Below are 20,107 nucleotides of genomic sequence, written 5' to 3' on the forward strand. Positions count from 1 at the left end.
GATTAGATTTAGCATACAAGCAAATGCCCAACCCAATCAGTTTGCTGCACAAGAGCAAGATGTAAAACTTGGTTTAAATGAAGTTACACAGAGTTCATGTGTGTATTTGTCTGCCCTGCAAGCTCTTTTCATCCTGCTGTGTTACATCCAGCAAAAGCTACTAGTCTAAATTCTTTATGGAATTCAGACTAGTAGCTTTTGCAGTGAACTTGTTCCTTCTTAAAGGCCACTCAGTCCACAGCCCTCCGATGCCATGGGACTAAATGTAGCAATAAATTGAGCTCTGTGTTTACTTTCAGAAGCCAATTAGACAAAGTGAGCACTGGCCCTTAGACAAATCAGTGTCTATGAGCAAATAAAGTCATTATTCAGCTGTAACAACTTGGAATAGAGAGAGGCTGGCAGTGCAACGTGATGTGATGTGTAAACCCACTGTGCCACTTTACTCTAAAGCTCCATAATATATGAACTGAAAGAAGAAAGGGCACAATAACTGATGTGTAAAGTGCCTCTATATGAAGATAGCTAAAAACAAAGGGGACTTAATCTTCTACTTTAATTCTCTCTTTTCTTGTGTTCATAATTTTTGCTCACATTTTCTAACTGATTATTCAAAAAGACCTTAAAGGTGTTTTCCATGAATCGCCACTGATGACTTGAATGTGTAAAAGAAGGACCTTGTTTATGGTTTAAACAAGTAAAAAAGTGCAACAACAACAAAAAAACCTCCACTGCATTAGAGCGTCAGAGCTTTTATATGACTCAGTCCCTTTTTTGAATGTGGATAAACAGTAAATCATGTTAATCCACAATCAGCTCTAAGTTTTCTCTCTCTCGTGTTAGAATGGTCTTCCTGTAGCCTACTTGTGCATATTACCTTAAATTAAACATTGAGAAGTGTCTTCCAGAGACAAGCTGCCGAGGGCTCTCCCAGGGCTCTGAATCATTCAGATGAGTAGCTTATTGCACGCCATTCTGGTAGAACACTTTACTGGACAAGGAGGAAATGCTGTACTTACAATCAGGGCCAAATAGTCTACATATCGGCAGAGCATATGCTATACACATGAGCGCACGTGTATGCATGTTGTATGTGCATTTTTTTTTTTTTGGTCTGTGTGGAAAATTGGTTTGCGCCATTGCCCTGTATATAACATGTGACTAAAATCTCTGATGATTGTATTACTGTTAGGACATGAATCTATTTTTATGTATCAGGCTGACACACAAGTGCAGTGTTTCGAACAAGGCAGTGGCAGCCCAGAATATATCAACGGCATTTGTAAATCGACTACAGCACTTGGCTATTTATGCCCTTGTGTAATTTGTTACAGCCATTCTCTGTCATATGACACAGCTTCTATGGCCTTTTTCAGTTTTCCAATATAGCCACTGTACATTTCTGTATAATTATTTTGATGAATGCATTTGAAATAGGCATGTTTTACAGTGGGCTGTGGTGGTGCCACACAGCTCTTAGCCGGACAGTGTTATTTACATGGGGGTTGGACAGATACTGATGTCTCCCAGAAAGCTTTTACATTTCATTTTTAATCATTTTTATCATGTTTATCATGTTTTTGTCATAATTTGTAGAGTGTAGAAGTACACTCCAGACCAGGGGTGTCAAACATAAGGCCCCGGGGGACAGAATCGGCCCAGCAAAGACTTCAATCTGGCCTAGATGACTTTGGAAAATGTGAAAGGGAACAGAAATTTTGGACTTTTAATTGTATTTTCACAATTTTTAAAGCTTTTCTGATTGATAAAGATTTCCCACATGGCTACACTGAAGTAATTAAGTTATAGATTTCTGTAGTTTTCTTTTGCACTGATAGATTGCTTTCTGGTGAAATAGAGGTTATTTTTTTATACGTAAGATATCTCTGGGATTACATTTGCACACTGGCAGGAAGGGCAGTTTCACTGGTGCAGCCAACAAAAGATCAAAATAAGCTGTATGTAGCCTGCGATGTAAAAAGAGTTTGACATCCCTGCTCTAGACAGTCGTTTCTGGTAAGTTTTATTTCAGGTCAAACTGAATGAAATAAGGGAATGTGGTATTTGAGTGTTAAGATAAAGTTGGATAGTGGTATGTAGTATTTAACCTCCTAAGACCCAAACTCCTTCATGGCATGCATTTTTAATTTCTCTTTGCTAATTGGGCTGATTGGGACCTGATGAATGTAAAAACAAAGAATTAACAGATTTTTTTCTTTTATCTGATTTTTGTTTATGAGAAAAATGAGGTCCTCATAAGAGGGCATTCATTTTAAATTTCGATAGAACAGGCAGTATAATGTCCTCATAAGTGGTAATCAGGCCCTTGTAGAGCAAAAATTAGTATTTTGGTCCAGACAACCCAAAATGTGATGTGGACACCAGGTCCTAGGAGCATAAGAATCAATTCATTTAGCATTTATATGATGCAACTCCATTTCTATGAGTTTGTGCAAAGTTGCTACTGGTTGTATGTGGTGGCCAGAGGTATAACCAGGCTTTAGCCTCAGCCTCTGAAAGTAGGAGCATAAATTATAACGGTAATGAAAATCCCCTCCAGATCTGTCATCTCAGCAAGCCACGGCAACTAGAAGTCCAGAATAAATGAGTCTAAATGAAAAAAAGGAACATTTTTACTCCAAACAGTCGAATAACTTGCCTCAAAAAAGTAATTAATGTACAAACATTTTGACCCTGACATATTCAGAAAAATTGATAATTACTGCATTGCAGGGAACATGTATAACTTTTATATACTTTGGGTTGCTTTTTCTGTGTGATAAAGACAAGTTTTCAGAAACACTTTGGTTTTGCAGTGTTTTGAGTGTAAAAGTGTCTGAGCACTCTGGGTTTAGGCAGCTTAATAACATTTAGTACTGCTCCCTGTTGATTACCAAAGTAACAAAAGAGCACAAGCAGTAATCCTTGGGGGTTTAATTTTCATTAACACATAAACAGGAACATGTGTGTATGCACAGACACACAGCTTAGTTTAATCCAGAGCTGGAAGACCCCCTGTGCTGACACAATCTAACCGATAGAACCCCTAATAATGATGATAAAGACCATGTGGTGTGTATGTGTGCCTGTGCCAGGAGCTAACCACTGATGTATGATCAGCCACACCTGTGTCTTGTGTGTGTTACTAGTCTTTGTTAAACCTCTTGCTTGGATCCTGTTGTGCTGTTTTCACAGATGTGGTACTTGAAAGGAAAATGGGTAGATTGCTGATTGTATTGTTCTCACATTTGAAAAGATTCCCGTAGTTACTGATATGTACTACGTCTGACTGACAGCTAAAACTATTGTGGTTTGTTATGTGAACCTACAGTCATGACCACATCAGAGCTACTTCTTTGTTGGTGTCCTCTATGATCCGCAGATAATAAAACTCTTGTGAGATTACTGATAAGATACGTGACTTATTATTATTATTCAAGTGAGGCAAAGTTCAGACACTCTGTGGGGATATTCTGGTTTCTTTTTCTCCTATATGTGAAACTGAAGCAGGAATCCCATAGATGACTTTCTAAAATAATAAAGGTGTTAAAGCAGGAGCCTAAAATAGCATAATGTGTTTTAATGTAATGACCTTTTGCATTCTTTTTATATTGGTCACATACCAAGATTAAAAGTCTTAATATGTGACCGATTTAAAAAGACTGACGTGGACTGAATGAAGATGATGTCATGACTGTGACACATGACTGTGACACTATCAGACAGTTCAAGATGGATAATAAGGATACACGCTCTAATTAATTAGGTTATTTATACCCTGATGTGAAGACACCGAAACTCTTTACAAAATTTAAAGCACCCTTTTACTTTGTTGACAGATATGCATTTTCTTGAAATGATTTACATCTTTTTCACAACTTCTGCCTGGTAAAGGGTGTACACACAATGCAAGTTTCACATAACAACACACAGTCTGTTTTTCTTTTCTTAGCAAGACAAATTAGGCCTTTTAAAAAAAAAGTATTTGAGTCCTGAGGCTCTTTCCTCACAGAGGAATGAAAAAAAAGACATTCAGCTGCTACTTGTGGGCACTGTGCAGTGGAAGCACACTGACGTAAAAGAGGAACCATATTAACAGACAAAACAGTGAGAGACATGAGAGAGAGAAAATGTCCTCCAACTGTCCCACTTAATGCTGAGCTTCGCTCAGGGGGCTGAAATGGGAGCCCTTTTTAGAGAGGGTGGGGGCACGGAGTAGGAGGGATAATAGGGTGTGGGCTTCTTGTATTGCATGTGTGAATCTGCCTTAGCCAGTACAAGTGGACTGAAAAGAATAATTAGGTTGCAAGGAGAGCACATGTTGCATTATCCAAGCACCAAACTAACCAAACCAGTTCAATATCCACAAAAGCCTCTGGACAAAAGTTCTTTTACACTTACATACAAGCCCCATGCTTTTACAAATGGCCTCATATATATATATATGTGAGTGTGAGGGTGTGTATTGCTTTCCTATGTCCTCCATTTAAATGCAGTTATACAAACTGCTCGATAAGCCCGATATGGTCTAATGGTCTCCATTGTGGAATATAGTAGCATTGTCGTAATGTGTGCATTTGCTTCAATAATTTACTGATGTTTAAAGCACTGTAATAATGTACACTGCCACTCTAAGAGCTAAGCAAAATCCTTTGTCTCATCATGCGATAACTGAGCTCCCTCATCAGTCTCCACTCATCAATCCACCTGCCATCTGCTGCTTAGACTCAGCTTCAAGTCCACGCAGCAGCCAGCTGACCTGCTAGCACTGCTGTAGGGCATTCTGCTTGAACATCTGATGTACCTGAAAGCATGCATAGTGGGTGACTGACTGGCAAGTAGACAGGCTGGCTGACTGACTCTTGGGGACATATTATCTTTCTTATTGGTGGGGGGGGGGGAGCATAGGGATGATATGCTTCGACGCTTCACTCTGGGGAAGCCCTCAAAAAGTGTTTGTGTGGGTGGGAGCATGTCTCTAGATTTGTGGTTGTGTGTATTGGGCTCATGAATGCAGACATTGTTTGATAGCAGTGGGATGGAAGAGGAGAGCCTGTGCTCACAGTCACTGTGGAGGAGGAGGAGAGAAAAGGAGAAGGGGAGGGAAGGGAAGGAAGGTTTGTAAGTGGGTCGGGATAACAGGGAGATTCATGGGGGGTTGGGAGCACCCCCAGTGGATTGCACTCAGAAAAAAGGAGAACTGGGTGGATCTACGGTAAATGGTGATTATGTAATTTGTTCAGATATACAAACTGGTTGCCATTCTCCAAAATCAAACAAACAAACTGAGATGTGGAATAAAAATGATTTCACTCTTTATTATTATAATTTTTTTTTTAATTTTAATGTATAATACCCTAATTCATTCACAATTTTACTTATTAGCACAAATGCATTTTGATAATAAAACTGGAACACTTGTGCACTTTGTAAAGACACGACAACAATGAACAAAAGTCAGCAAGTTGATCCGCTGCCACAAGGTTTCCTTCTAGTTGGTGAACAGTTAATTGTTCTACATGCCTGCAGAAACTCTGCTGGTTGCCAAGGTATGCTCTAAAACTATAACTAATGTGAAAAGAAAGAGTGTACTGTGGGCTGCATAATTGGTGACACAAAACCACAAACACAAGGAAACTGAGGATGACGTGATGACAGTTATATGTGGCATCACAGGGCTCAGACACCTGGCCCTGTGTGTCCATATGGAAGAGGCCTCAAGGCCATATGGCTTATATGTGTGTGTCTCAAACTCTATTGAAGGCTGTGCTATTTGTGTTTGTATGTTTGTCTACTTGTAAGTTGTGAGGGGCCTAAATCTTTTTGCAGAGTCACTTGTAAGTCATTTAAGTTGTGGATGAGAAATTGGTTGTGACTGGGAGGTTAAGACCTCCGTGTCCCTTGAAATAACAAAAGCCTGACTGCACTGACATTTCTAAATCCATATCCTGGTCTAAGCCCGCTCATACTGTTGATCAGCAGGTCTTGTTTTTGAGTCCACTAAATCGCACTTGTGATATGCTTAGTTTCGTTTACTTTGAACTTTTTCACCCTCACACTCCAATTTAGCCAGTCTAATAAGCCTGGGTGAAGGGAGAAGGCTAATTCTGATCAATTTACAATGTAAAGCTACTGTTTACCCAAAGCTCTGACTTACCTAACAGGAAAGATATACCCAGAAATTAATGTCCACACATGCAAAAGTTCTGTTTTTAGTGGGCAGCATCATTGTCAGTTTTCCCACATCTGTGGTCCATGTCCTACAAACAGTCTGTATAAAGATTAGCCTGTGATCTGTCCTAATAATTGGCTATTCAACCGAGCTGCCATTAAGGAAACCCTCATAAACATATTGAACTCATGTCTAATCCTTTATAATGCATCAGCAGATCAGTGGGTGCGTATTGCTTCATTGCTACCCTGGAATGGGTTTGTACAAACACAGAGACGTGGACACACGCACACACGGTGCACACACACACTGATGGATGGGGTGAATTTTGGGCTTCGGAAATACTCAATAATTAAAAGGAAAGACCAACCAGTGCATCGGTGACAGGCAAGGTGGAAGCAGAGAAGAGGAAAGGGGGTTGGGGGAGGGAGTGGAGGAGAGACGCTGGCGCCCCGCCAACGTTGACGAAAGCTGCTTAGCCCACCCAGTTGCCATGGATACAGTGAGGAGCAGCATGTGTGTTTGTGTGTGCGGCTGTGTGAGAGAGAGCTAGAGAGAGAGAGAAAGAGAAAGAGGGAGGGAGGCAGACAGAGAAAACCAGCAGGCAGGCGTTAAAGCAAGTCAGAGTGGGAGTGAAAGAGCACCAGACAGCAGGGTGGAGGGAGAGAGAGAGAGAGAGAGGGTGAATGTATGTGCGCCAGAAAGAGAGAGGATAAAAAGGTAGCTAAAGAGCTCGAGGGAGACGATAGAGTGGGAGCAATAGAGTACTAGATAATGGAGGTGCACTCAGAGTGTGTGGAGCCTCCTGTGGCCCCTCAATGTGACCCTCAGCCTACAGGGAAGATCAACAAAGCTGCCTTCAAACTCTTTGGGAAGCGGCGCACTGGATCTGGAATGGCCAGCTTCTTTTCCTTCAGGAACAAAGGGGCTACAAACAGCGGAAACAACGGGAATTCTGACAATGGAAATTCTTTGAATGGAAACAGCTCAGGGGCATCGGCGGAACTTGTGAGGAGCAAAACCCACGATGGACTAATAAGCTCTAATAACGACGCTGATGGACAGAGAGGGGAGGGACTTGCAGGCCTGGAGGTGGGGCCGGTGAGGTCTCTGAGCAAATCGCTAAGTTTCTTCTCTCTTCTCCGACGCGGGAGTTTTAGGTCGAGTGAAAACGGAGGAGCAGGACTTGTCAGAAGAGGAAGGGGCCTGAAAGGGTTTTTCAGCAGCATGCGATGGAGACGTAAAGACAAAACAAATGAGGGCGATGGAGAAGAGGCGGAGGCGAAGAAGGACAAGGATGGAGATGCTGCTGATGCTGAAAAGGTAAAGGACATTACTCTAACCCTTGAACCACCTCCCCATAACCACCAAGCAGACTGTGAGGATGCAGAAGCAGGACCTAACCTCCAAGCACTAGAGACTCCCACCACGAGCGTTACCATGACACCTCCACACTGTGTTGCCATGCCAGGGCCATCTGGTGAGCCAGACTCTCCCTTTCCCTACACGCCCACTGACTCACCACTGCGACCACCCATCCAAAAAGCCAAAGCCTCAATTTCCAGTCTCACCCCCTCCCTTGCTACACCCCCTTTGGATCGCTGCAGCACTGGTGACCCACCATCAGAGCCCTCTGTGGACCGACTCTGCTCCCTCCTCTTCACTGACGTCACGTCCCTCAAGAGCTTTGATTCTCTCACAGGCTGTGGTGACATTATTGCTGATGCCGATGAAGAGGGCCCAGTGGGTAATGGGGGCAGTGGTACCAGCAGCAGTAGCAGTGGGGGAGGAGGAGGTAGCGTGGGAGTGGGTATTGGGAGAGTTGTTGGTATCACCAGTAGCATCTCCCCATCTAAACCCCCTTTATCTTCTCAGATGCCCCAGCCCATGTTCTCTGTCTCCCCAAACTCTGCACCTGCCTCCCTCCCTGCCCGGACCAGGGCACGACCTCAACCACAACAGCACCCACCCGGGAGTGGTGTGGTGGCCTACATGGGTGGAGGGGAAGAAATGGCAAGTCCAGAAGGAGTGGACGATGCAGACATGCAGGGACTCTGGCACATGTTGCCTTCCACAGGAGACAACTCCCCTGCATTGCCCCGATCGCATCAACCTTCCTCCTCTACCCCTACTTCTACTTATCCCCCTCGCACCAACCCTGCTAGCAGCTACCTTCCCTCAGCTTCCAGGAGTTCAGATAGAAAGGTACCACAGGTGAAGGCGCTGGGACTCAGTAAGATTCCAGTAGTTGGTGGAGCGGGAAGCCGGGCAGCTAAACCCCCTCTCCCTCACGCACATGGTCGTCACCCTACATCGCCAGGTGAAAAAGAGCCGCTTAGTGACGAGGGCTACTGGGACACACCGTCAGCAACACCTACAGCAACACCTGACGAAAGTGGGCTGCAGCATAACCAGAATATGGCCCTATCACGTGACAGTTGCTCTGGAGACCACCTGTATGACCTCTACAATGATCCTGAAGAAGAAGCAGAGGATCAGGAGGGAGATGAAGATCCAAACAGCTCGCCCTCTCCGTCCACTGAACACAAAACAAGCCCCATCTCCCAAGCAACTCTGCCTTCCTCCTCCTCCTCTTGCTCCTTCCGATCAATGAAAGGCAGCGCCAGCCTTCCTCGAGAATCCAAGATCCCGGTAAGCACCAAACCAACCACACCCCCTCACTCTGCAAGCCAGTCAGCCCTGTCGTCCGTCCTAGAGGCTGAATCAACTCCACCAAAGACGCAACCGCCTCCTCCGGCTCGCACCAGAATCCCAGTATCCAAGGTGCCAGTTCGTCGTTCTGGAAACAAATCTGGCGGCACAGCCAGAGGGACTGCCCACAAGAAGTAGCTTCTGTCACATGGGTGATTTTCCGCTGGACTGGAGTGCACATTGCTACACTGCAGCTTACGTAGAGCCAAATGTTTCCCCAGACAAAGAAAAATGTTGAGCTGTACAGTCAATGGCCTAGGAATTCCTCTCAAATCTTTAAATCTCTCATTCCTTAGGCGTGTTGGCTCACGAACAGCTACATTAGAGTAAGTGCTTTGTTCACCTGAGAAAGTCACTAGGAAACTTGAAAAAGCTAGGTTAACATTTTGCAACCCTCCTTAAACCTTTGGGGGTTGACTGTTGACAATCTGTTAACTATACAACCACCACTTTGACAGAAAACAAAAGCAGAGCACCTTTTTTTCTTTTATGTTTTTCTTTTAGATTTCCACAATTTGTTTAACTCAATCTGATAGTAAGGACCTAATCTAATCAACATTATTATTATTATTATTATTATTATTATTGTTATTATTATTATTATCTAATCTGTAATACGTACCTCCTAATTCTCTGATTTTAGAGCCAAAGTTTTTTGATTTTGTCATAGTTTGGAAAAGTCCCAACAGTTTTCCTCCATTTTTCCTTTGGTTGCTGTAAATGGTTTTTTTTTAACATGGTCTTTTGCTGATCGCACACTGGTTTTAAAACTATACATGAACTCTGAACTGCTTTTATTATCTACTTTGCAGCTACAAAGCTATCCTGCAGAAGGTCACACTGCATCTCATACTTTTTAAGATCGATTAGCGGATTTCTTTTTTTAAAATCCATTTGGACTAACTTTGGCTTCAGCCTTTGTACTTGGATCTCACTCACACCCGGCTGCTTCACTGGAAGTACATTCACAGAATTTTAATCTCTGGGATTTACAAATGTTTAAATACCAATGGAAACCTGCAAAACTATCGCAATACATCAACCTGGAGGGATCCCTTGCACTAAGGCTTCGTTGTCTGCGAACACACGCACATGCAGAATCATACACACACACACATACACATTTCTTCTCGCTCTCTGCATGTAGTGCCACATATCAAGGCACAAAGGTCAGGGAACGTCATCTAATGCTGAAGGATCTGACACATGTGCACTGCTCAACCTTTGGCACTGTATTTGTAGCTACACTGGATAACTTTCTTCTCTACGAACACATGCACAAACACATTTTTTCTAGCTAGTACTTTGTTCTTCACTGGATTTCGTACTGTTTTTATAGACTTTCCCTTTCCGCAATCATACTGCACGGATCCTTAACTGTGACAGCACCAGCTTTCTAACACTCTGCCTTGTCTTCTTTCTGTTACTCTCTGTTAGCATACTGTATAGGCTAATGTGGATGGATGACAAGTGCCAGTTTAGAGAACTAGGATATTATACATAGCAAAATTTGGGAACTAATGCTAAATGATCGACCTCGCCCCTTCTTCTCCTGGCTATGAATAAAACAAAACAAAACAAAACAAAAAACAATGTATAGCCTAATTTCACGAGCCACCACAGCTGCGAGTGAATGTGAATGTAGCTTGACATTGTAATGGATATTTGTGAGGACATAGTTTTCTGTGTTCTACTATCCTCTTTGTCCCTCTTTTGTGGGGGCAAGACAAACTGGATTTGACTCTTTTCTAAGTCCCCTGTGGCTTACATTGCAAAACGCCGCTTGTTTTAGAAATAAGAAGGTGTGTTGCAGTCCTAGAAGGCCTTTGTTAGTGATTCAGTGCAATCAGTTAAAAGGGAGCAGGTTGGTCCCTTATAGGGATTTCCATAGAATTTTCATAGGATATGCCAAGTTTAATGTAATCATTCCCACAGAAGCTATCAGTGACACTTGAGTGTCATTCTCGTTCTTTAAGCCATCTCATCTCATTTAGAGTCTAATGATTGATCCATGACACTGCTCCGGGTTCAGATATCTTTTCAGCCTCCCTATGGTGTAGTGTAGGCAACCATGGAGTAACCTGATTCTGAGACTGCAGTAGGAACTCTCCTAGCCAAATAAAAGGGCGCCCTAGAGGTCACCTGGGAAGCAGCAAGTGATCATGTCGGTTCACATTTTCCCTTTCTTTAGCTTTAGACCTTTAGCTTCCTTTATTCATTGCTCATTGAGAAAAAGATTTGTTTTTTAAGTAAAGTATTTTTTTGGTTGATGTTATTGGTTGGCAAGATTTTACTTGGATTCCTTTAACAGTCAGATTCTGTAGAACTGAAAGATGACAGGTCATTATGCAATCAATGTCCACCAGGTTTTGTTTAAATACAGGACATCACTCTATCCAACATGTCACTGTTTCTTAGCTTCATCCAGGTATGACATGGCATGATACAACTGTTCCACTGGGACACACTCTTACTCCTGAGGTCACCATGTTTCCATCATGGGCTCACCAACACCAGACTCAGCTCAATGTATTTTTTGCAGGCACACACTTCTCTTTTTTTTCTGGGCCTTTATGTGATCATTTGCTCTGATGAAAAGCAGATTTCCCCCCCTCCTTTATGTTTCTATCTGTTTATATTGTGAAAACCTCATTACATTTTTAATAAAGAAAACTGTATTTGCGCTGATAGATGAGCCCCTGACTCTTTGTAAGCACGTTTACACCATCATAGGAGTTATGTCCTTTTTGTGTTTGGAGAAAAAATAAAATGGAGGTTGAATTCCACTTCTCTCATCCCACCCCTCATGTCCTGCTGTCTTAAATCCCTAAGGATCAGCCTGAGTGAGAAAAGGTGATGCATTGAGTAGAATGTAGCTTTAGTTTTTGGATATTGTTGTGGTCCGGCACTTAGGGAGAGGTCATTCTGGGTCGGGGATTACAGGTTATCAATAAATCCTATTGATTGCTGACATGAAAGCCCGACAGATGCGTCCCTAGCTACTGTTGGTCTCTGTTGGGGAAAGAAAGGAGACAGACAGGCACGGTGATGACAAAGAGAGACAACTGATGCATGTGGATATGAGACCCGTGTGTGTCCTGAATAGATGAAAAGTATAGTCGCATTTTTTCAAGAATGGCTCATGTTGCTAGAAAAAGCTTATATGTTGTGGTTTATCCATGTGAAGTAGGAGGAGGATTTGGTGCAGTGCGAATCCCCTTTGTAATGGTGCAGCAATTCCCCCTCCCTCTTTATCCAGCTCTCTACACTCCGAGGTTTATGTAAAAACCTTACGTAAGACCATAACACTCACTTGTACCAGCCCACCACATCAAAGCCACGGATGCTGACAGTAAGAATGGTGCGTAATGTTGCATCTGTGTGTGTGTGTGTGTTTGTATATATCTGTGTCAGCTGATCTCATCAGTAATCTGCTGTTTGGCTGCTCGATGTGGACAGTTGTTCTCAGTGTGAGCCATGTTTGTGCTTATTTGTTTTCGGCCATAAATCTGGTTAAAGAGTGCAACAGAGAGCACTGAGTTTCTGATGAACAATGGGGTTCTTATTCAAACCAGTGAGGAAGAGAACAAGGGAAGGACTCATGGTGAAAAGCAAAGAATAAGTGGCAGAATAAGATTTATTGTGAGTATGTGAATGGGTTTGAAGAGCTTCAGTGCTCTTAAATGAAGCTTTTATTTAGCTGGTATAACTTCTGATGATCACCAGCCACAAGTATCCACTTGTCACTGGCCACTTCATTAGGTACAGCTTGCTAGTAGTCCATGCCAGTCTCCTGTTCCACCACATCCCAAAGGTGCTCTATTGGATTGAGCTCTGGTAACTGTGGCGGACATTTGAGTACAATGAACTCATTGTCTTGTTCAAGAAGCCAGTTTGAGATGATTTGAGCTTCGTGATATGGTGTCTTATCCAACTGGAAGAAGCCATCACATGACGGGTACACTGTGATCACAAAAAGTAGACATGGTCAGCAACAAGCTGTGCCATTCAAACGACAATCAGCTGGTTCTTAGGAGCCAATATGCAATAAAAATGTGCAATAAAAATATCTCAGACAACACCACCAGCACCCTGAACTGTTGATACAAGGTAGGATGGATCCCTGCTTTCAGTTTGTTTACACTAGATTCTGACCCTACCATCCAAATGTTGCAGCAGAAATCATGATTCAGCAATTTTTCCCCTAATTTTCTACTGTCCAGTTTTGATGAGCTCTAAAATTCTTTCCATATATGAGTGGCACCCGGTGTGGCTTTGGTCTTTCGTAGCCCATCTGCTTTAAGGTCTGGTAGTGGATGACCAGTAGTTTTGCTCTAATAGATTTAGACCTACAGTTTGATTGTAGGCAAAATATTCTAGCACGGGCTGTAGTAAATAACAAATAAGCATTTACTGCTGTCATAGTACTGTAAGTAAAAGTACTACCAGTTGAATATAACAAAAAAAATGAAAAAGAAAGACTACACTACCTATCTGGTGGTAAAGAAAAGAAATTCTAGCACAGACAGAGAAAAATGAAGGCCACTAGTATTTACAAAAACACAACATCTTGATGGTAGGTAGGCTTTCCTGGCCTTGATAAATGTGTGTGAGTGCATGTGTGTACGACAGAGCACCATTCAAAAGCTGTACCCCACATTCTGCATGGCAGCCTCTCCACAGTTGTTCCCATAGTAACTCCACTAGGTCAACCAATAAAAAGAGGGGGCTGGGCAGGAAGGAGGATGGGAGTCTGTTTGGGGGGTGGGTGCTGACACAGTGTGTGAAAGATGTGATTGGAGTTGAAGTGCTGCAGTAAAAAATGCATACAAAGACAATAAAACACCAAGTGAAGCCTTTAGAAAAATGGAAATGCAATACATTTGAATGTGTGTGACCTTCAGCACACAACACATCTTTGCATCACTGGATTTCAACTTTGCATCCCATGTGAAGCCTCCTCTCACTACTATTTTTCGCCTCTTCACAGGTGTTAGTGTCATTTTGTCCTCTGTCCCTCTTCACTTTTCAGTCTGCCTTTTGAGTGACACTACAGTTCATCTCAGGGAAAAATTGTGCAATCTTCCTTTTATTAAGAATTCATGAAGCGCAAAGATTTTGACCCTTGAAATGGGCACATCTGTTTGGTACACCGTAAAGACGAGAAGATCCAGTACAGTATGACGCTAGTACAGCTGTAACCTTCAGAATGTGTAAGTCTAGTTTATTCCTCAGGACGCCAGACAGTCCTGGATACCAAACAATGTTAAGCATCACATGGTTATGACACCAGTAAGTTCTTTCTAAAAACAGCATGTGCTCGTCTAGAGTGATAAATTCTGCTTTGAAATGATAAAACGGAAAATGTGATTAACTTGCAAACTGAATATGACCGTGTCAGGCATGAAGCAAAATGATTCAAAATTTAATTATCAATCACAAGATAAATATTGAGAATATTAAAATGTAAGGTCAGACACAGCAATACAAAGTACAAAGATTTGAAATTTTTACTCAATATTGAATTAAAAATTATACTAAACTGAGTTTGTGCTAAAACTTTCCTGAGATTACCATCTTATACTAACTCAATTCTCAAAATAAATTTCCCTAAAAGCATTAATATAATATATAATATAATATACAATATGATGACCACATTAAAATAATCAGTCTAACGTAGTGAATCCATAGATGTATCTAGACATGTATAGTTAAAGGAGCTTGCAAAGAAAAGCGTCTGGACTTCTTTAAGTTAAGTCCAGACGCTTTTCTTTGCAAGCTCCTTTGACTACGATGACCTGGATGACTGAGAACCTTCACAGACACCTAGACATGTATAGCTGTACTTAAGCATTATTGGTATTTTGTGAAGAGCAGGTGTATAAAATCACCTAGACACATAGACTGCTTCTACAAACATCTCTAAGAGGATGGGTCGCTCTCAAAAGTTCAGTGAATTCCAGTGTAGTTCTGTGATAGGCTTCACGACTAGACTGTACAACAAGTCTAGTCGTGAAATTTCCCCACTAATAAATATTCGACAGTCAACAGTTAGTGATAATATAACAAAACTGAAGTGATTGGGAACGACAGCAACTCAGCCATGAAGTAGTAGGGCATGTAAAATAGTGGGGTTAGCAGATGCTGAGGCACAAAGTGTGCAGAGGTCGCCAACTTTCTGCAGAGTCAGTCACTACTGACCAAACTTCATGTGGCCTTCAGATTAGCTCAACAACAGTGCATAGAAAGCAGCCGCATCTGAGCCTTAGCAATGATGTAAAGCATGTCGTCACTGGACTCTAGAGCAGTGAAGACGTGTTCTCTGGAGTGACGAATCATGCTTCTCCACCTGGCAATCTTAAGGATGAGTCTGGGTGTTGCAGTTGCCAGGACACTGGTACTTGTCGGCCAAGAGTCAAGTTTGGTGGAGGGATGGTAATAGTGTGGGTTTCGGTTCCTTTATTCCAGTGAAAGGAACACTTGATGCTTCAGTATACCAAGACATTTTGGACAATTTCATGCTCCCAAATTTGTAATAACAGTTTGGGGATGGCCCCTTCCTGTTCCAGCATCACTGCACCAGTGCACAAAGCAAGGTGCATAAAGACATGGATGAGTTTTTTGTGGAAGAACTTGACTGGCCTGCACAAAGTCCTGACTTCAGCCACGTAGAACACCTTTGGGATGAATCAGTGACCCTTAGCCTGACCTTCTCATCCAACATCAGTGTCTGACCTCACAAATGTGCTTCTGGAAGAATGGTCAAAAATTCCCATAAGCACATGTCTAAACCTGTGGAAAACCTTCCCAGAAGAATTGAAGCTGTTATAGCTGTAAGACGAATGGGATGTCACTCAAGTTTATGTGAATATGTGAAGTTCAAGTCCATGTGAACAGGAGTGGACTGGTAATCTGACATACCAGGCTGGTGCACTTTTGGGCTGATGGGTCAATTGAAGGTCCGCTGCACTGCAAGCACTGGCAGCAGCCCATTTGTTCGCTGTAGAACCAGGTTGGTTTCCCTTTTGCGTTCAGAAGTTCCTTAATACTGGTTGGATAAATTCAATAAAGAGTTGGCAACATTCAGAGGATTTGATCCATAATGACCTTTGCCAACACATTGTTGCAGTAAATTTGTCAGCTGTACAGTAATGATGGAGATCTTCTGTTCAACCACATGCCAAAGGTGCTCTGTTGAATTAGTGCTTGTCGAGGAATGTGAGTACAGAAAATGCATTATCATGCTCAAAAAACTGGTTAGACAGAATCTGAACTGTGTGACATGGTGTGCTATCTTTCTGGGAAATGGGAGGAACGTGCTCAGCTATAACACTCAGGTAGGCTATTGTGATTAAATGATAATTGTTTTCCCCGATAAAAATATTAGAGAAAAAATATGTAAAAAATATTGCCGAAGTTTTTCTTGTCTCTAAGTGTGCTAAGAAAATATCCCACACCATTGCACCACCACTAGCTGCCTGAAAAGTTGACACAAGGTCAAATGGATCCATGCTTTTATGTTGTTTATGAATTGAAATTCTGACTTTACCATCTGTCATTTCATTTTATGATGAAAATAAACTCCATAGTATACAGTCTCACTTGTGAAGTAATTGAAATCCAAATGCTCTAAATAGACACTATTAGCACAAACATTGAGCAGACACAGTGGCCGTGGCTGCCTCTGTTGTATTTAGTATTTATTTATTTATTGTCATTGTCAAGAACAATGAAATTGCGTTTGGGGCTTCCATACAACCCAAAAAAAAGAAGAAAATAATAAATACCCCTTAAAACCCAAGTGTACATATTTAACCCAGTGTGACTCCAATGCAATAAGACAATCCTTAGCAATAATGTTCGTAGAAATTCAGACAAAGACCTGAGAAACATGACAAAATACAACAATGCAACCCATTCAATATTATTGTACTGTGAGATATGATATCAGATATGATAGTTATCTATTTAAGAAAGAGGGGGGGGGGGGGCAGGAGGGGGAAGAGGATAAAGTTATGATGCACCAATGCAGACCAGTTCATTGCTATTAAGAAGTTGGATATGGTTATTGTCTGTGAGAGGGGGGCAGAGAGTTCAGGAGCCTCACAGCCTGTGGATACAGGCTGTTGGCCAGTCTGGATGTTCTGGCCTGTATAGACCTGTACCTTCTCCCTGAGGGCAGCAGATGGAAAAGGGTGATGTTGGTCCCGCAGGATACTGTGCACCCTCCTCAGACAGCGAGCCAAATGGCAACTCCTGAGGCTTAAAAATGAAGCCATTCATTCATTCATCTGAGACAGCAGTTTTAATGTTCTTATCTTCTCTAAGAATATCTAATATACAATAGTGTCCCATTTATCATGCTCGTTGGTAGGTTCTTAAGCATTAAATTTAAACCTTTTTTTCACCTTCCTTTAGTTACTTTACTTTCTACCTCTTAGATATAGCGCACAGTTATAACACACTTTTTAAAATATATGTATATGTATATATATGGTATATTTATGCTTATATCCTTACTCTCATTCCCCTTATTGTATCTGTAACATGCAACTTCTGTTGGTGCTGTGCTACTGGTAACTAAATTTCCCAGAGGATCCCACCCGAGGGATTAATAAAGTTTCATCTAATCTAATCTAAACTGGTAGGTTACTTAACAGCTGATCAAACCCAGCCAGAAGACATTATACTTCTTGTTATTTGCTGTTTGCAAAACAGATGAAATCATCACTTATAATTGCTTATACTTTGCAGAGTTCAAAAAAAATAAAGTAGAAACAAGCACTGGAATTTCCCTGTTTGTCCCAGTGCAGCAAAAAAAAAAAAATGAAAAAAATGAGTTGCTTGAATATTCAGAATTTCAACATTTTCCTTTTGTTGGAGTGGATACCTAAATTAATTATTTATTTATTTATTTTAGGGCAAATTGGATTCACAGAGATTTTAAGAGCATAAGTCACTCGTTCAGTTCTGAGATCAAAACACCAATGAATCACTGGCCACGCAAGAGAGTTAAATTGCATTCAGGCAGATCATTCAGGAGAGCCGATATCTACAGTGATAAAAGTGTACAAGATATCCTTCTCAATGTTCTTTACTGTGTATTTGAGGGAATTGATGCCATCCGCATTCATGGTCCAATGTGTTTGAAACAGTTTATCAGGATTCTTTGGATTTGGGTCATTGTGCGCGTCTCTTTGATGTTTGATCATCCTGTACCTGCCCGTCAGTAAGTCAGGTCGAGAAACCTGCATTCCACGTAAGACTATTCGTTTGTAGATATCATCGTCCTCACCACCCCAACCCCAGTAGGTGTTTGGGAACCCATTAATTTTCAAGTACTGATGTTTGTACAATGAAGCGACCCCACCAAAGAAGGTCTTATAGGGTAAGTCGAAATTAAATTTGTCCATGCCTATAGCCAAGTGTCGTGGATTGTCAAAACATCTGTAGAGGTTACGGTCATTTAGGGGAACCAGATCTACGTCAGAGAAGAGGAAGCAGTCATAATCATATTCCTTGAGCGCTTCGACATATCCTGCATTCATCAGTTTAGCCCGATTGAAGACTCCCTCTCCATCTTGGTTGATGACATAGACTCCGTAGTCCACAAGCTGTCGCTTCAGTATAGGATGCAAGTAATAAAGCCAGTGCTTCAAATGCTCGTGCCGATTCCGGAATGGGATGATGATTGCCACCTAAAGACATGACAATAACTTTTACTTTAACATTTGAAAAATTAGCCCGTGATTCACCAATAATTTTATTTGATTGATTCTAGGGTAGCTTTGCATGATTCAGTATTATCTCATACCAGGTGACAGTTCATCCTCTCTCTAGCTCTGTTTGCCTTCCCTTCAAGACTGCTTTCTTTTGGCTGGGAGCAAACCACAGGTGTGTTTGCTTGAAATGACCATATTAGTGTCACTGGGATCCAACTGTAGAAAGAATTGTCTGAATTGGAATGTTTGTAGCTTTCTGAAGCTTGTGCTTTTAGCTCATGATAATTGTGCTCATACAATGACAGACCTCATTATTTAAATGTGACGATGTTTAATATTAGCATGTATGTCACGTGTTATCTTTAAAAGCTTAAAAAAGCATGACGTTTTTTCCGAGTTTATTTCAAATGATACTGAATCGAATGAAGCCAAATAAAGAAATATGTGAGTGAGTTAATCATTATATGATATATATGATACCATTTTATCTCTATATATTACCTCTAATTTCTCTTTTGGTTGGGTAAAATCAGGTTTTATTTGATCATTTACACCTGTTTAAGTATTGAAAATAAACTATGAAAAAAGAGTGCCAAAAACATGTAAAAATAAATACACAAACAAATAAATAAATCCTTACATAAATAGTAAATTTAAGGAAACTTGTCCCCTTAAATGCAAGTTGCTATCAGTTGCTGGTTTCTTTCTTTCCTCTCTTCTTCTCAAGTCATTCACCTACCTTCTGCTTTGCAACACAGTCTTTTGGCTTGAACCTTCCTCCTTTTTGAAGCAAAGGACTGACTTCCTTTCTCACATGTTCCCAAGTCCTTCCGAAATCAAACTCAACGAGGAGTGGACCTATGAGATCTGGGGGGTTTTCAGGGCAGGGGCCCAAAGTTAAGCTGACAGCAGATGGTGTCGGTGCCATCTCACTGCTTTTGTTTGAGGCTTTGATCCTCCTCTCCAACAGCTTCGCGACTTGCTCCTTTACCATCCCTGAAAATGTTTTGTTTCCCAGTGTCAAAATATGTTTTTCAGGAACAATAACCACAAAGCTTCTTCTGGAGTAGAATAAAACCAGCACAAAACATGCGACACTAACAAAAGAAAAAAGTACTAGAAAATTAAATAATCTTTTGAAGTTTCCTGCCATCTTTTATCTTGAGTATACTCAGCGGCTCTAATTTCCCTTGTTACAGCTCAGTTGCCAGCATATCTGTATGTTTGCAAGTCAAAGGTATTTCAAACAAAGAGCAACCCAACCGGTTTTTATTTTTGCTGTACGACTTCCTTGTTCACGTCACCTTATCAGGATAGGCCTCACACCTGTGGTTATTAATTAAACATGACATCTTTTGACTAATTTCTCCAGTGTACAAGACTCTGTTGACTGTTTCATACCTAATTTGTTTGTAATGTGAAAGTAGATTACTTCCTGGCTTTCTGAGTAATTCAGTAAGAGAGCACTAGTACATTTTCCTAACATCACTTTCTTTAA

At 41.4% G+C, this 20,107-nt stretch overlaps 2 protein-coding genes across 3 annotated transcripts; one reads left to right on the plus strand and one right to left on the minus strand.

Annotated features, from left to right (window-relative positions):
• Positions 1 to 6,755: 6,755 nt before the first annotated feature.
• amer2 (APC membrane recruitment protein 2) lies at positions 6,756 to 11,686 on the plus strand. Its single transcript, XM_026180817.1, has one exon. It carries the CDS (start codon positions 6,947 to 6,949, stop codon positions 9,020 to 9,022), a length of 2,076 nt encoding a protein of 691 aa, XP_026036602.1. The 5' UTR covers positions 6,756 to 6,946; the 3' UTR covers positions 9,023 to 11,686.
• Positions 11,687 to 17,392: 5,706 nt separating this feature from the next.
• Positions 17,393 to 19,830, minus strand: LOC113028909 (beta-1,4-galactosyltransferase 1-like). Of its 2 annotated transcripts, none has more exons than XM_026179371.1 (2): positions 19,349 to 19,830; positions 17,393 to 18,585 (listed from the first exon to the last, which is right to left on the minus strand). In XM_026179371.1, the coding sequence occupies exons 1-2, from the start codon at positions 19,760 to 19,762 to the stop codon at positions 17,920 to 17,922; spliced, it is 1,080 nt and encodes a 359-aa protein (XP_026035156.1). In that variant the 5' UTR covers positions 19,763 to 19,830; the 3' UTR covers positions 17,393 to 17,919. The 2 variants fall into 2 exon arrangements, with proteins under 2 accessions (XP_026035156.1, XP_026035157.1); XM_026179372.1 differs by lacking the exon at positions 19,349 to 19,830 and adding an exon at positions 18,702 to 18,974.
• Positions 19,831 to 20,107: the final 277 nt, after the last annotated feature.

The sequence above is a fragment of the Astatotilapia calliptera genome, chromosome 9 (assembly GCF_900246225.1).
Source record: "Astatotilapia calliptera chromosome 9, fAstCal1.2, whole genome shotgun sequence".
Taxonomy (NCBI): Eukaryota; Metazoa; Chordata; class Actinopteri; order Cichliformes; family Cichlidae; genus Astatotilapia; species Astatotilapia calliptera.